The sequence below is a fragment of the Rosa chinensis genome, chromosome 5, assembly GCF_002994745.2.
Source record: "Rosa chinensis cultivar Old Blush chromosome 5, RchiOBHm-V2, whole genome shotgun sequence".
Classification (NCBI taxonomy): Eukaryota; Viridiplantae; Streptophyta; class Magnoliopsida; order Rosales; family Rosaceae; genus Rosa; species Rosa chinensis.
Window position 1 is genome coordinate 2,272,764 of NC_037092.1, and position 16,124 is coordinate 2,288,887.

Below are 16,124 nucleotides of genomic sequence, written 5' to 3' on the forward strand. Positions count from 1 at the left end.
CATCTTAAGATTTAAGGTCCCAGTTCCTCTAGTTATAAAATTCTGTCCACAAAAACTATTGGGTAAGTTGCTTCAATACGTAAATCCAAAACTAATAGGTCCAAATATGACTAAATGTCAACTCACAAACCACCAAACACAGGGTAAATTCCATATAACAGAATCACATCAGCAGCAAAAGCAAACAAGAAGTTAATTTTATCCTGTTAGAATATATTATAGTGTTTCAAACTAACTATGATTTTTGGGTGGCTACTCATCATGTCTTGGGATGAAAAGAGACCAAACAAGCCTTCTCACAAATGGATTAAGCAAAACTGGTAAAAAGATTTATCAAGTGAAAAATTCTAAATAAAATAAAAGTTCAAAATTATCACTAACCGTGTTCTATTTTCTTTCTCATAACATCCTTGTTCTTTTGGGCTATAATATCAATTTGAGATCAAGGCCCAATCTCTAAAACTGGCCCATATCGATTCCAAATCGGTATAATATTATCCTAGAGTCCTAGACACGTAAAAAGTAAAACGGCTTGTTTATCCTTTTCTTTGAAGATGAAGGAAGACGCCGTGATCCACATACCAGACTACCAGAGAGACCGCCGGCGAAGCGACCAGAATCTGATCAGGTCCCGACCACGGAGCAGCCGGAGGCAAAGCGTACGAAGCTCGGCGATCCTCAACCGGAAAAGCTCGCTGGTGATACTCGTAAGTGTAGACATATGCTTTTGATTGCATGCTTGCCTTTAGGCTTTCGATTCGTGTTTGCTTTAGGGCTTTAATTTTGGCTGCTAAGAGAATCATCGTTTTTTTGTTTTCTGCTGCGTTTGATTTGAGAAATTCAATACTGGTATCCAAAATTAGGGCTCGTTCTATCGAGCAGTTTTAACAGAATTGGGTGTTTTGGTGTAATAATTAAGCTATAATCGAATTTGGCTCTGTAGAAAGATGGTTGATAAATTTGTAGCTGTTGAAATATTGAAAAGAACAGAGTCAATAGTAAGTTCATGGCTTGATTTGTGAGATTGCTTTAGTGTATGTGCTCTTATATGCATATAGCTATAGCTTGCCTAATACGTTACCTGGTTCATATAGAGAATGTAAGTTCATGTAGTTAGAAAAATTCTATTACTAGTGCATGGCTACTTTATTAATTGATATACCTTCTGTGTTATCAATAGCTAGCCATAGCCCAGTCAGTTTGGTTTGTGAATGATTCATACCCGACATAGAAAATAATATGTAGCTGTATGTTTGCTGATGATCGAGTTCATAGATTGCATCTGAAGCTAGCTAGCAAACTCTTCTATTTGCATCTTACATCAACTGATCAAAGTTTCATTTTTGCTCTAGTTTCTTAGGACATTACATTCAATGTTATGTGGTCATTGTACTGTTTGATTTCTTGCGTTTTATAGTCACTGTTTATTTATCTTATCTTTTTGTGGTATAGCAATGGGTCTGCAGAGCGATAGCAAAGAGGGAGACCATCCGACTGGGACTGATTATCATAAAGGCCTTTCGTATTGTCTGATCTGTTGTAAGATGGTCGATCACATAATTTTAGAATGCCCCGACTGGTCAAAGGGATCTGGGATATATTGTGTTGTTTGTGAAGGCCCCTGTAAACTCTGTGATGACGAGCACCACCGCAAAAATCATTTTGAAACTATCATGTTTTGTGATATTTGTGGTGAACAGGCTACACACTGGTCTGATAACTGCTCCTATGGTACTGATTATCGTACTGCCAGGTCTGCGGACGCTTTCGGTGACTCTGACATTGGTTGCTTTGTAACGTGGGTGACCTTTCAGAGATACACACAACTTATGCTGGTTCAATCCGCAGTTGCATGATCTCCATTGATGATAGTTGTTTCAGATCTTGATCTCAGGGCACCAATTTCTGATTCTTACTCAGAAAAAAAGGATGGAAATTGTGACGCTCACGTTGACTCTTGCACTTTGTTGTGTTAACTTAGACCAATTTTCTCAAGATTTCCTATTTCTAGACCCTTGATAGATGTTTTGATCATTCTTCATGGGCAAGGTATTTACCTTTCGATGGTGTTTGATTCGTATTTGTTTTGATATGTTTCGGTGAGTAGTAACGTTTTCATTTTAGGTCTTTGTTCAAAAGAGATATAAGTTTCGTCTGTCAGTTCAAATAAGATTACATTCCTTTAAGACAATTCATAAGACAAGTTATTACTGAAGGAATGCCCTGTGCAAATCCCTTAGCTAATAGCTATCTCCTGTGTGGCATCGAAAGCTGTTTATTGAACATGAATTCTCAACTATAAAAGTTTAGACAACAAATTAGAAATCCAGCATGAGCGCATCTGTAAACATCTTTTATTCGAAGTTTGTAAACTCTCACTGCTACTGTCCAGATTGAACAACAAGATCCATGGGAATATCATTTTGTAGCTTTTAAGAAATGCCAAAGAACCATGGTTACGTTGGCATTCAAACTTGACAAAAGGTTTTATAATCACTACCAAAATCACTTGCCACGATCCGAAAACAGCCAACCCCACCATTGCAAGAGAATACCAGTCATTTATAATCACCCTGTAAATCAATTAGTTCCCAGGCTTCAACTGTGCTCTACATCACCGGCCTACCCGAATGTGCTCCCCACATCTCATAAAGGAAACTTACGTTCTGCATCTGAAAAATAACTCTAGTTCTACATGATGAATAGATTCATATAGGATTCAAGGAGAACAAAAACCAAAAGATGGGGTCTCAGGAGTCGTTGTACATTAAACACACACACACAAAAAACAGAAAAACAAACTACAAGTTAAATGGAATTGAAGAAAACCACGCTACCACAGTATATCAGTGAATTAATAGTTGGAAATTGGCAGGGTAATTCCATAAGATTTTAAATCTCAAAACAATCGAGGTACTAACTAAGATAGTACAGACACAGATTGCCAACACGTGGAGGAGGGCATCTGTATCAGATGTTAAAAATACAGCTGCGTGAATCATATAAAATGCATGTCTCATCCTACCAGGCTTCTGGAGGATCATAGTCTAAGTCCATGACTTTTAGGGCACATACGAATACATAACTTGATGTCCTATTGATCTCGTCTTGCTTTCTGGCAACCTTTAAGCATCATCAGGAACTAGCAGTATTTTTCCAAAATGCTGGCCACTTTCCATAAGCTGATGAGCCTCCTTTACTTCAGAGAATGTGAAAATTTTGGAGTGGAATGAAGGTTTCAACATGCCTTTTTCAATATGAGGCCACACATTGTCTTGCACCTCCTTAACGATCAACTCCTTCGATACTCTACTCCTGTGTCGGAAGGCAGCCGCTGCATTCACAACTGTTATATTAGATACATGTTAAAAAGTGGAGTGAATAAGACATGTACACACTGTATTTTACAATCTACATACTCCAAACTTAAAAAAAAAATGATTAACAAAGAAGAGAGTGGATTTCATTCCATTTAGAAAAGGGGCAAAACCTGGTCCTCATAAGTCATAACGGAGAAGAGAAAAGGCATGGCAGCACTATAATATTAATAGTAAGACAAATATCGGTGAGAACACATGCTCATAACAAACCATAAGAGCAACATCAATGCAACTTTTATGATAAACTATGACAATCAAAAGGTTACTGACATTCTGGCAAAATTCCCAAAGACCAGAATAAGCACTAGTAAAACTACAAATTGTGTTTCTTGATATATAAGAAAAAGGAGATAGACAACAAAACATTAACGAGGGAACCTTGAATGATATGAACCAAATCCACCCAACTATACCATAAATTCTAGTTTAATTTTTTTTCTTCCCCTTTTGCAAGTATAAATTCGAGTATAGTACCTCCAATGAGTTTGCGCGATAGGCTATCATCCGCCAGTTTTGGAAGTCTTCCAAAAGAATCCATGTTATTTGTGCAAAAGTCACCAATGGAAATAAGCCTCCCACCTTTATTCAAGCAAGATAAATTTCGTTGAAAATGTCCAGGCCCAAGAACATTCAAAATCACATCAACACCTGTTATTATCCATTCATCAATATTTTTTCATTTACAACAATATGTAATTAGTCTACATTATGGGAGCATTGAATGTTGATGTAAGACAACAAACCTTGACCTAAAGCTTTGCCCTCTTGTGCTACAAAGTCATTGTAATCAACCCACTTATAAACTCCAAGATCGCCATAATGTTTTCTGCGGTCTTCACTTGATGTCACAAACGTGGTTACTCCTTCACATTTAGCTAATTGAATTGCAAAACTAGCAATTCCATTAGAGTCATCATGAACCTGCATTTTGATACTCATTAGGAATATATATATATATATATATATATTCTCATCATTTGTTATTAAATGTAAATCCAATTGTGAAGAAAAAACAAAATTATGGACTTAAATTTAATGATCGATAATTTGACAAAGAATACTCATCAAAATATGACTTCCTATACCTCAAAGTGTAATAATACCAACTTAAACATGTACTTCTAACAATAAACATGATAAATAGTGAGAAGTATTTCTAATTTATATAGTTGAAATTCAACAATCACTATAATATTAGAGTGGTTTGGAAGTTACCAAAAGTGTTTCACTAGCAGATAGCCTCGGCCTAAATATGTCTCCATCTTTAGGTAACCAAAAGGTGAAAGGAGACAGTTCACTAGTTGTAAAAAGTTCTGACCAGACCGTGCATGCAGCATATGGTAGACAAGCAGCGGATTCCAAGGTAGTGGTACTTGGTAGAGGAAAAACTTGCAATTCTGGCTGTGCCACTTTCTCAGCTTATCCCCCACCACTAAGAACCGCACATACCTAAATAAAACGAATTGATTTGGTTCAAAATTTTTTTCAAATATGTAAGTCTTATCTCTCAAAAAAAAAATAAAAAAATATGTAAGTCTTAAAGTTACCACAAACTTTATTAAAAAAAAAAAGTTACCACAAACTAAAAAAAAAAATAATAATAATAAAATACCTCATCATTAATATTCCATTTTTGCACATTTTCCCCAATTTTCTCTATTGTTCCTGAGCATTCAATTCCCATGCACAAACTTTCACCTGAAAACCTTTTTCTCTCAATTAAGTCAGATCCATTGACCGCAGTAGCTTTGACCTTTATTAAGACTTCATCACCTTTAAGGTCTGGGATGGGCACTTCTTGTATTTGAAATTCATCTGGACCGGCCGACTTAGTTACCAATATGGCCTTCATCTCTGAAATTTGAATAATACAGTGTCCAATTTCAATTTAATATAAAAAATTTGCATTTAAGACATTCACAAAATTAGCCTAAACATCGAAACACATATTTTCATAAAAAAGCATCGACTTAGCTGTGGTTACAAACTTAGTCATGATCTGATCTAGTTCCCTCTATCGCTTCTGATCTTAAACACATATATTTTCATGGTTTGGATCTTAGTAATATTTCTCAAAGACCCTAACTGGATTGGTCCTCTGTTGTCCTAGCTCTATCTTTCTTAATTTCTTTCTTTTTTTTTGCTGGATTGTTGGCCTTGGTTTACCAAAAGGGAAAAACAAGATCGAAAACGTAGAGGATCGGAGCCAAAAACATCGGAGCTGTTGAAGAATCCCAATGTGTCAACAACAGTAGTTCTTGACGGGAAAGGTGGATGGACAAAAGAGATACTCATAGTCGTCATGGATAAAGATTTTAATCCATGGCACTGTGGCTGTGTTTGAGTAACAGTTATTGAAAAGAATATTTTTACAAAAACAAACTATCTCTATTCGCTATTGAGGAGGGGCAGAGCTTGGAAAAGTTGAAGCCGATCGAGAATATCTGTGAAGCCTTAAGAATTAAGATCACCAGCATATAAATTAAGAAAATAAACTATTTCTTCTAGTTAGTTTTGGATGATGTTCCTCATAAGCAAGATGTAGAGGAGATTGTGCAAGAAGTAAATTGTGGTCTTTCAAGGTTTTAATCACCAGAGAGGCACCACACTGGGGATGAAGCAGGAAATTGAGATCGGCACGGTAAACCATCCCAAAATGAAAGTTTGGGTTTTCTGATATCTTGGTTCAGTAGGTTCTTAATGGAAACAAAATCAAATCCGTGAAACGATTCAAAGTTTTGAATTTTACATTCGTATACATATATGTGAAATCATTTGGCCCATAAAGGAGAGAAACATAATGGACACATATTCCATCAAAAATATTGACAAGAACTATATGAAAAGTTTGGGTAAAATTAACCACTGCACAAGACAACATGTTTAGTAAAAGTACTCCGTCTAATACCAATATACGCAAAAGAGGTAGCTTGTGGGTGTTTTAAAGCTAATTTGACAAAATTTAACTGGGGTGATCAAAATATTGACGAGGATTGTGAACTAAATATACATTGACCAAATTAATTGATTTGTAACCCGTAAATGAAAATTGAGATTTAACCAAAATATAGTTAACCATGAGTGAACTTTTCTCTACAACACCAAAGATAACCCATAACAAAAAACAAATTTCTACAGTTTATTAAAAAAAAAAAGTAGAAGAAGTTGCTTTTTGTTGTTACCGAAGGGGACGGGACGAGAGTGTTGACAGGTTTTTGACTGAATTTCAGAACAGCAGGGCTTCGATCCCTCTCATACACTTTTGCAGTTTTAGTTTTGCTGCGAGTGCAAAACCAAATGAATGATCTGAAAGGAGGGTAGGGGCGGAGTGCCACGTTTCGGCTTCTGATAGGTTTGCTGGGCCAATTTATATTATCTCAACAGGGCCCAATCATCTGGCCCATAAGATCCTCCCTCCTCCTCCTCCTCCGATATCATCTGGCCCATAAGATCCTCCCTCCTCCTCCGATCCTGAACCGCATCTCTCTCTCTCTCAAGTCCGCCATGATCCACATACCAGAGAGACAGGCGCCGGCGAAGCGACCAGAATCTGATCAGGTCCCGACCAAGGAGCAGCCGGAGGCGAAGCGTCCGAAGCTCGGCGATCCTCAACCGGAAGAGCTCGCTGGTGATACTCGTAAGTATATACATATGCTTTTGATTGCATGCTTGCCTTTAGGGCTTTCGATTCGTGCTTGCTTGCTTGCTTTAGGGCTTTAATTTTGGCTGCGAATAGAATCATCGTTGTTGTTTTGTTCTGTGCGGCGTTTGGTTTGAAAAAGAAAAATTCAAAATTGGTATCCAAAATTAGGGGTTCTATCTATCTGAAGACGTCGAGCAAGTGGGTGTTTTGGTGTAATAACTAAGCTATAATGGAATAATTGGTTCTGTAGAAAGAAAGAACCATTTGCAGCTGTTGAAATATTGAAAAGAACAGAACCAATCACGGCTTGATTCGCCAAGTGTATGTGCTCTTATATGCGTATGGCTTGCCTAATACGTTACCTGGTTCGTTCATATAGCTGCCTAGAAACAAACATTCGAGATTACGTCCTACTTTGCATCAATTCTGTGTTATCAATAGGCATAGCTCAGTTAGTTTGGTTTGTGAATAATTGATTCATAGCTAGCTGACGTAGAAAATAATATATTTAGCGGTATGTATGTTTGCTGATGGTCGAGTTCATAGATTGCATCTGCAGATCCCTTCTTTTTTTGCTTCTTACATCAACCAATCAAAGTTTCATTTTTGCTCTAGTTTCTTATGACATTATATTCAATGTTATGTGGTCATTGTACTGATTGCGTTTTTTAATCACTATTTATCTTTTTGTGGTATAGCAATGGGTCTGCAAAGCGATAGCAAAGAGGATTATCATAAAGGCCTTTCGTATTGTCTGATCTGTTGCAAGATGGTCGATCACATAATTTTAGAATGCCCCGACTTGTCAAAGGGATCTGGGATATATTGTTTTGTTTGTGAAGGCCCCTGTAAACTCTGTGATGACGAGCACCACCGCAAAAATCATTTTGAAACTATCATGTTTTGTGATATTTGTGGTGAACAGGCTACACACTGGTCTGATAACTGCTCCTATGGTACTGATTATCGTACTGCCAGGTGTGAGGATGCTTACGGTGACTCTGACATTGGTTGCGTGTAACGTGGATGACCTTTCAGAGATACACACAACTTATGCTGGTTCAATCCGCAGTTAACTTGCATGATCTCCATTGATGCGATAGTTGTTTCAGATCCTGATCTCGAGCACCAATTTCTGTTTCTTAATCAGAAAAAAGGATGGAAATTGAGTCAGATTTTTTTACGCCACTTTGACTCCTGCACTTTGTTGTGTTAACTCGAGACCAATGTTTATATCCTTGACAGACGGATAGTGTTGTTTATGTTGGTGTTTGTTGGAACATGTCTTGTTTTAAATTTGGAAAATTGTTGTATGTTCCTTAATTGTGGTAATGGTATCTTGATTTACTGTTTGTATTTGAATGATTGACTAATTTACTCAAAAAAAAAAAATCTTTATTTTGTGTTTTCATAGCTTGATTTTGAGTGATCATTCGGCCGGACTTTACCATGTTGGTCATGACACTCAAGCGAACGCCAAGAATTATGTCAATTTATGGCTATTCACATGGAGACAGGGAATAATTAAGAAATTTGCTCTCTCTAGAGTAGTTATTTATATCGTTTTAGATGTTTTTATAAATTGAGCATTTCTATAAGTTCTCATACATATCTTATGGAAGCAAATACAAAATGTATATAAATATGCTTCTCTGAGTTCTCTCATTGGAGAAGCATTAGGAAGTGCATTGAGTAGGCTTCTTTGATTGCCAAGCTTGAAGAGTCAAAAGACACTATCAAGAAAAAGCTTGAAATTAACAAAGAGATTGATCATCAAACTGCTCATTCTGCTGCAACAACACAACGAGGAAAAACAGCTCTGGTGGATGAGCTCTGGGAAGCAATTCATCCCGCTACTGGATAAAGGTGAAGGATTTTGTAGGAATTATTGATGGTGGAAGTGTTTTTTTTTTAATTTTTTTTTTTTATAAAGATGATCAAAGGATTTCACTCCTGACTTATGGTGACTCAAACCGAGGACCTTGATCTTAGGAAATAGTGCAATTAAAATTGCACTAATCTAGTGCTATAAATCTATCTAAGCATGAGCACATGTAAACAATATTTTCTATGCAAATATATGTAGGAGTGCAGCAGTGATCGTTATTAGCATTTAGGATTGAAACATCATATCTATTTCTTAATATATGCATAATGTATAAACTGTACGATATGTAAAACAACGTAAATAAAATCACCTTGTATCATCACATTGTGTATTTAGACTTGGGATTGAAGATACCATATCAGTCCTGTATCTACAGAATATATATATACCAGAATATAAACATAACAAATTTACATGACGCACTTGAGTTTTTGTCATCTTAGTCTTCTCCTGATTTCACCTCCAGTATTCTCTTAGTGATGAGACTAATTGATGAAAATAATACGTGGATCAAAAGGGGCCAAAATATCTAATATATATAGCATCGCATTGTCAGTTTCTTCCATCAAGAAACTGACAATGCATCCCAACTACTTTTTCAAAACTAGATGAACTCTCATAACTGTATCTATGAATTTCAAAATTCTAACAGATGTGATAAGTTGGACCAGAATGATTTTATTAAGTCCTTAACTTACACTTGACATTTGAATTCAAAACTAAATCATATATGAATATGAACTTAGGTTCTAGACAATGTCGTGTTCATCAAGTTTTCTTACAGGAAGAGCAAGCTACATAGTTCTATAGAATCTGTCTATATTCTACGACAAGTCGACAGCACCCCGCACCCCCATTTATCATGGTCATGGAGATAGAGTGCCATTTCAGCTCATTTTGTTTACTTGGACTTTGAGATGATCATGGGTGGTTGCCCTTGGTTTACCGAGAGCGAAAAAAAAAGCACTTGCAGAGGATCCAAAAACTCAGAGTCTTTGTTCTATCATTGCAGATAATAAATATTACTGCCTAACATCTATTCTGGAAATGTCGTGCTGCTGCATTCTTGATTGGACAGTTATTGAGCATATAGTCCACCGTCTCCTTTGAAGCCTCACCGATTCTCATTGTCACTTTCCCAATGTTTTCAACCCCATCAAGGATCACTTGGTATGGAAAGTGTGTGAAAATAGGGGGGTCAGAATCCTTAACGTGATACATCTTCACCTTCGAGCAACTAAGTACTTTCCTAGCCTCCTCTCGACTGGTGAATACGAGGCGATGAAGGAAGAATTGAAAGTTATGTGATATACGCTCATCAACACGGTGGGCAGCTAGAATGTCTCCCTCCGACCTATAAATGTTAAAAATAACCAATATTTAGACACACATATATTCCAGTTACATATATATAATTAAAAGAAGAGCTAAAATTGTGACTTATATATACCTGAATAGATTTATGAAATGATCGGAACTAAGAAGTGATGTATCCATAACATTGTATATCAAGAAGAGCATCCGTCCTGGATCATAGTGCTCGAAATTGTCCCGATATGCATTTAAAGCTTGGCAAGGCTCCATAACAAAACATCTCTCATTGCTCACGTGAAAAGCTAATTAAATGAGAACACCAAATATAGAAGATATAGGTGAAACAGAACGAAATATCTATTCCCTAAATGAAAAGGAGAAGGAGATAAGTTACATTACCATGTATCGTTCCTCCGCTACTTTTGTCAAAAAAGGAACCGTTCAACACCGTTTTAATGGCAAATTTTATCCCATCAGGCATGGACAAGTTGAAGTCATAACTAATATAAAGTAGTTAAAGAAAAATTAATCACCATGTAATTATTACTTGTGATAATCTCAACAAAACTCAAGCTTGCGTCTTGGAAGTGGAAATTAATGAAGCACATACCCGTGGACTAAGATATCATTGGCATAAGCAGAACCAGATCCTAGTGAACCAATCTCCTTATCCATTTCTCTAACCACTACATTGTCTTTTATAAAAAGGCGATGAACTTGAAAACCCTGTAACTAACAAAAGTTAGAAGGTAGAAGAGTGTATATATAGAGCCAAGAGCCAAAAAAAAAAAAACTAATCTAAAAAAGTTACAGGAGTTTCATTACTTTTGTTTCATCATGACCAGCTATTAGGGTTCCAAAACTTTTGCTTCTAAAACGACAAGTAAGTAAATACTTGTAGATGATGTCCGATACATATGACACTGCGATTTCTTGGCCGCTCTTCTTATAGTGTTCCAACTGTGTTATGTAAACCAAGTAGTTGGTCAAACAAGCGGGACACTTCTCATACTTGAGATTACTAATGTGAGAACAAAGAATAGGTTATTTAAAGTTTGGTTATAAGGTGCTTTTACCTCTTTATTCAGATGCACATTCATCTTGTTACACTGAAATCTACTCCCCACCGATATGGATAGTATCTTTTTGGTTATATAATTTGCTTTATTGGCTTTGTCCGAAACTAAAAGTAAAGAAAAATATTTAGAAAGATTAGATTTAATTATATGAATTGTGTATCTAAAAGCAAATAGGAGTAATTATAACTTACTATTAGGACTCCAATCTATCTTCCTCTTAGTTTCAGAAACCCATTCATTGGACTCTCTCGACTCTGCTGCCGCAATGACGCCATCCTTGTTAAAGAAAGCTATTGCTGTTGTCCCCTTGGGGTCTTCTTCTTCATTGTTGTCTAGCATCATACCTGATAACAGAGCAAACAAGTATCTTGAAATTTTGTTAAACACACACCTGAGTAATTTTTATTAATTAAAGTGATGAAATCATTTGGGTTACAGATGAGGGCAGTATTTCAACATTTTCATAACAGTCATCTACCTCTCTGTTCTTGAATTCAAAATTCTGATTGCTACAAACAACACGGGGGTTTGTCTCTGAAGATTGGATTATTCAGAAAAAACCAGATGACAGCAAAATTACTCTTCTGAATTTCTCTAGTAAAAGAAGAGCAATATTTTTCATCTAGCCACAAACACCAGCAATGTGACTTAAAGTTGAAGGATTTTCACACAACATTGTGTTTCTGCAGAGCTAAAGTTTCAACCTTTTCTTTGTTTTCTAAATAAATTAGAGAAATGAGCATGAAAAACACAAAATTCTGTTGCTACATGGCTAAAGTTTCCATCTTTTTTACTAGAAAAATTCAAAGAGTAATCCAGCCCCAAACACTAACATTTTGACATAAAAGTTCAAGGCTTTCCCACAACACTGTTTCAACATAGCTAAAGTTTCCATCTTTTATCTTTGTTTTAGAAATAAGCGTGAAAACCCCACATGAAAAACCCAACATTCTGTTTCTACATGCCTAAAGTTTCCACCTTTTTCTTCGTTAGAGAAGAAGCCATGGAATATATGAGAGAGAGAGAGAGAGACTTAATCACCTTGAGAAGTTTCTGCAGACGACATTGTGTGAGAGCAAAGCTTTTGCTTCCGGCACAAACCCCAGGGAAGAGGAAGAAGAGAGAGGAAGTCATTATTTATAGTGTTCAAACTCAAAACCCTTAAAAAATCTTAAGTCAGGGTTTAAGCAACTGCAAAAAAAACTTGTTAACTACTGTAATGGTGTTTTCAAAAGATGCAGTGGGAGTTTTGTCCTCTTGATCATAACAAAACGCAGTCGTTTTTGCCCGTATCTTTCAAAAAATAATAAAAATACTGTTCATGATATCATACTTTCTTCAATTTTCTCATGATTTCCTATTTTCAGATTCATTGTTCAGGGGCAAATAATGACTTTCAATGACTTTTTATTCGGCCATCGAATAAATTTAACTGAAAAAATCGTTACCAAGAGGGACATGAAGCTAAAATCCTCTAAGTAAACCGTTACTAAGAGCAGATTCTAAACATATGATTTACTGATAACGAGATTTTAACATGCTATAAATACAACAGGTTTCAATTGTCTTCCAATCTCCCTCGATTCTACCCTCAATTCCATTGTTTCCTTGGTGATTTCCCCTAAACCCTAGACCCTGAACCCAAGTCTATGCTTGTTATCCCATTGTTTTAGTCACTACTCATAGCCAAAGTATCCATTATAATTTCCATGGACTTCGTATCATAGTTGCTTTAATTTGTTTCAATGTGTGATACACCAACATTTTTCTCTCAAGTTTACTTCAGACCGCCACAGGATTATTGTATGCCATGGAATGCTGTATTAAACATGCAAGAGTTCTCAACTATACAAGTATGGACATCATGGTTATATCCACCATTAGTAGACCTGTAACTATTTTCTCTTTCCATCCCATCTAAACTTCTAAAGCAAATTTGTCCCGATATACTGTTCACAACTTCCGTGATGAATCTATGCGAATCTCATCTGTTGCTTGCAAGACTCGAAAGAGATTGATATGAATCCCCAAGGGTATAAATCAGGTAGCTTGTTCTTCCAAAATTCTTGATGGAAAATGACCGTCACTATGTTGGCATTTGAACTCAGCAGAAGTTGTTGCAGTCTGAAAGATTCACAGTGATGGTTTCCGAGCAATGGATGCCGATTTCCTCAAGTGTTGTGCTCCATATGCTGCAGTGGAAGCCAATGTTGTTGACGCCACTAACCAACTGCATAAATTTGAGACAAGCAATGGGTTCTCTGTGTATACATACATAACAAAGAAGATAATTTTATAAATTAGACAGCTAAGTTCTGCCAAGTCACCTCAGGTATGTAACATATGAGTGAGTTTCTTGTGTTCCAAACTCTGGTTGGAGGAGAGCTGCCGCAACTAAAATCAACTGGAAAACTGTGTTAACCTGTCATCATCCACAATATACATTAGGAAATAGAGGACAGCTTTATTCAACCAACCAGAAATCATGAAACCTACAGTCATTTCATCTCAATGTCTAGCCATAAGGACTCGTGAAAGAAAACAATCTTACCTTGCTAATAAAGAGAGGTTCAACCTTCTGGGGACGGGTTCCATCAAGGTTGAAGAAGTCGGACCAACTTTTCCACTAACAAAATTCAACATTGTCAAAAGAGAAACTAAGAATTTCTGGCCAAATATTGATACGAGGAACAAAAAGTTCTCACCTTCCACCCCAAGCTACTAGCTCGTTGATACACTGCACCACCAACGAGGCCAACATCTCGCAACACAATGATCCCAACAAGACCAGCTGCAAAACGCAAATTAAACAAAGTAAATATTCAGTAACAAACTGCACCATGAATAATTACCAAATAATCAAAGCAAAAATAGACATCTTAAAACTTGAGCTAGGCAACTAAAGACAAGCAAACAAACATGGGAAAAAGTAGGTGATCAGACGCGTAGGCCCAAATAACCAAAATGCAACTATGAAACAAGAATCCTTGCAGCATAAGAAATATAGCTGACATGGTAAGTACACCCAGACTCCCAGAGGAATATAGCCCAGAACCAGACTCTAGAGTGCAGAGCACCCTTCTTTGGACATTCCTTTCATCCTGCCCCTCTAGCCTAAAGAGTGGCTAGTTCAAAATCCAGAGTAGTCTATGATAGAATATGCAGGTTTGACATTTGTGTTTGTGTTGGGGGGAAGGGGGCGGGCTAAGTATGTATCTCAGAGGTATTGAATGATGGAACAAATAACAGCAGCCTAATCATCCTAACACAATAAACACACACACATTCATGCATCCCTTCCAAGTATCAGAAAAGAACAGAGTGACACATAGTACTTACGGTGAAGAAGATCCTTATGCACCATCGCCAATGCAACACACCCAATAAGAACCTACATCACAATCAATCAGCATACTATCCATACATCTATACTAGGTACCTAATACAAAACTCAACCACCTACAAACAAGTGCAAATAGGTGCAGGCAAAGCCTTTGTCAGAAAAAGAGGGTTTACCTTATCTGCAAGGGGATCGAGGTAGGAGCCAACAACAGAATTAATCTTCATCCTCCTAGCCACAGATCCATCCAACTACACAATGTATCGAAAATCGAACACAAGTAATCAAATTCATCATTTACACTATAATCAATTGTAGAATAAATCAGTACCAGGAGAAAGGTTTCACATTTCCTACCCAGTCACTTGCTCCAGACACAGCCAACCCCACCATTGCAGCAGAATACCACTCATTTATAATCATCCTGTATATCATTTACAAATTCAATCCTCAAAAATCAAAATAATCCCCTAAAAAAATAAAATGCAAAATAAAAACTTGACCAAAATTCAAGTAAACTTTGAATATCAGAAACAAAGTGAAGCAAACCAAAGTGTACCATCCAAGAAAAGGACCAGAGATCAGCCGAGTCATGGAGATCAAATTAGGCAAATTGACGAAATCGCCACCGGCGACTTTCAACCGGTGACGATCCGACACGGTCGGGTCCGACCCGGAGGTCAATTCGGACGGAGGGGAGGTCGTTCTCTTCTTCTTCCTGAGCAGATTGTTAAAGTTCAAAGCTTCGATCTTTTCCAGAACGGCGGCGTTTCCGCGGAGGTGGAGCGGCGTGGCGGACTGCGAGAGCTTCCACGGCGGGGAAGAGAGGAAGAGCGGGCAGTGGGGCCCATGGGAGGGGAGGATGATCCAGTTGGAGAGAGGAGAGAGGAGGAAGGTTCTGGAAATCTGAGATGGGGAGGAGCGAGAGGTAGGGGAGGAGAATGGGGAGACGGTGGCGGTGAAGAAGCTTCTGGATTTTTTAGGGTTTCGAATTAGGGATTTCAGGGACCGGAAACCCGCCATTGTTGCCGAGCGCGAAAAAGCTTTGAGTTTGGTCAATAGTCAAAATAGGTTTTTGCAGGGGTTTTAGGCGTGGTGGGTGCGAACGACACGTCGCAGATTGCGTGGCGTTTTCTGTTTCCTTACGCTTGGCATGTTGGACCGGATTGAGCCGAGCACGGCACGAGCCTGACCGGTTTGCTTGTTGTATTCGTAACCGTATTAGGTCTTTAAGGTGAACAACCTCTAGTCGATTGAACAATGTAGGTGATCCAAGTAAGGAACTATCCGTAGCTAGTTAATTTGATCATCAAGTCGATCAGAACTGTTAGGCTGGAGCGAATCTGTTGTAGCTTACAGCTCCAATGACTAGAATTTCGTCCAAAAATGTAGAGAACTAACACTGTTACGTAAGACTTGTTTGATGACCTACTAACAACTTTAACAAAATTTGTTCCAACTTATTGCCATTTCACGTCAT

The 16,124-nt window shown here is 37.4% G+C and overlaps 5 protein-coding genes across 5 annotated transcripts; 2 read left to right on the forward strand and 3 right to left on the reverse strand.

The window, feature by feature from the left end:
* The first annotated feature begins 537 nt into the window (after positions 1–537).
* Positions 538–2,014, forward strand: LOC112201635. The gene is made up of 2 exons (XM_024342539.2): positions 538–707; positions 1,453–2,014. Exon 2 carries the CDS (start codon positions 1,455–1,457, stop codon positions 1,854–1,856), a length of 402 nt encoding a protein of 133 aa, XP_024198307.1. The 5' UTR covers positions 538–707; positions 1,453–1,454; the 3' UTR covers positions 1,857–2,014.
* Positions 2,015–3,026: 1,012 nt separating this feature from the next.
* Positions 3,027–5,232, reverse strand: LOC112201843 (reducing polyketide synthase rdc5). Its single transcript, XM_024342768.2, has 5 exons — positions 5,079–5,232; positions 4,596–4,798; positions 4,124–4,301; positions 3,855–4,028; positions 3,027–3,346 (listed from the first exon to the last, which is right to left on the reverse strand). Exons 1-5 carry the CDS (start codon positions 5,230–5,232, stop codon positions 3,126–3,128), a joined length of 930 nt encoding a protein of 309 aa, XP_024198536.2. The 3' UTR covers positions 3,027–3,125.
* A 1,473-nt stretch (positions 5,233–6,705) lies between these two features.
* LOC112165977 lies at positions 6,706–8,385 on the forward strand. The gene is made up of 2 exons (XM_024302714.2): positions 6,706–7,017; positions 7,722–8,385. The coding sequence occupies exons 1-2, from the start codon at positions 6,885–6,887 to the stop codon at positions 8,042–8,044; spliced, it is 456 nt and encodes a 151-aa protein (XP_024158482.1). The 5' UTR covers positions 6,706–6,884; the 3' UTR covers positions 8,045–8,385.
* Positions 8,386–9,498: 1,113 nt separating this feature from the next.
* Positions 9,499–12,785, reverse strand: LOC112202033. The gene is made up of 8 exons (XM_040519637.1): positions 12,346–12,785; positions 11,496–11,648; positions 11,302–11,408; positions 11,051–11,185; positions 10,836–10,951; positions 10,625–10,725; positions 10,362–10,527; positions 9,499–10,265 (listed from the first exon to the last, which is right to left on the reverse strand). The coding sequence occupies exons 1-8, from the start codon at positions 12,368–12,370 to the stop codon at positions 9,941–9,943; spliced, it is 1,128 nt and encodes a 375-aa protein (XP_040375571.1). The 5' UTR covers positions 12,371–12,785; the 3' UTR covers positions 9,499–9,940.
* Positions 12,786–13,102: 317 nt separating this feature from the next.
* LOC112165504 (cardiolipin synthase (CMP-forming), mitochondrial) lies at positions 13,103–15,777 on the reverse strand. Its single transcript, XM_024302047.2, has 8 exons — positions 15,204–15,777; positions 15,002–15,068; positions 14,821–14,895; positions 14,644–14,695; positions 14,010–14,095; positions 13,856–13,930; positions 13,632–13,726; positions 13,103–13,534 (listed from the first exon to the last, which is right to left on the reverse strand). The coding sequence occupies exons 1-8, from the start codon at positions 15,665–15,667 to the stop codon at positions 13,438–13,440; spliced, it is 1,011 nt and encodes a 336-aa protein (XP_024157815.1). The 5' UTR covers positions 15,668–15,777; the 3' UTR covers positions 13,103–13,437.
* Positions 15,778–16,124: the final 347 nt, after the last annotated feature.

Coding starts and splice junctions, on each gene's coding strand:
- LOC112201843 (XM_024342768.2), bottom strand. CDS start 5,232: ATGAAGGCCATATTGGTAACTAAGTCGGCCGGTCCAGATGAATTTCAA. Junction 4,029..4,123: donor GGGCAAAGCTTTAGGTCAAG/GTTTGTTGTCTT, acceptor GGATAATAACAG/GTGTTGATGTGATTTTGAAT. Junction 3,347..3,854: donor ATCGCGCAAACTCATTGGAG/GTACTATACTCG, acceptor CTAATATAACAG/TTGTGAATGCAGCGGCTGCC.
- LOC112201635 (XM_024342539.2), top strand. CDS start 1,455: ATGGGTCTGCAGAGCGATAGCAAAGAGGGAGACCATCCGACTGGGACT.
- LOC112165504 (XM_024302047.2), bottom strand. CDS start 15,667: ATGGCGGGTTTCCGGTCCCTGAAATCCCTAATTCGAAACCCTAAAAAA. Junction 14,696..14,820: donor TCGATCCCCTTGCAGATAAG/GTAAACCCTCTT, acceptor ATTGTGATGTAG/GTTCTTATTGGGTGTGTTGC. Junction 13,535..13,631: donor TCATATGTTACATACCTGAG/GTGACTTGGCAG, acceptor AAATTTATGCAG/TTGGTTAGTGGCGTCAACAA.
- LOC112202033 (XM_040519637.1), bottom strand. CDS start 12,370: ATGTCGTCTGCAGAAACTTCTCAAG. Junction 10,952..11,050: donor CTGGTCATGATGAAACAAAA/GTAATGAAACTC, acceptor TGTTAGTTACAG/GGTTTTCAAGTTCATCGCCT. Junction 10,528..10,624: donor TAGCGGAGGAACGATACATG/GTAATGTAACTT, acceptor TCATTTAATTAG/CTTTTCACGTGAGCAATGAG.
- LOC112165977 (XM_024302714.2), top strand. CDS start 6,885: ATGATCCACATACCAGAGAGACAGGCGCCGGCGAAGCGACCAGAATCT. Junction 7,018..7,721: donor AGAGCTCGCTGGTGATACTC/GTAAGTATATAC, acceptor TTTGTGGTATAG/CAATGGGTCTGCAAAGCGAT.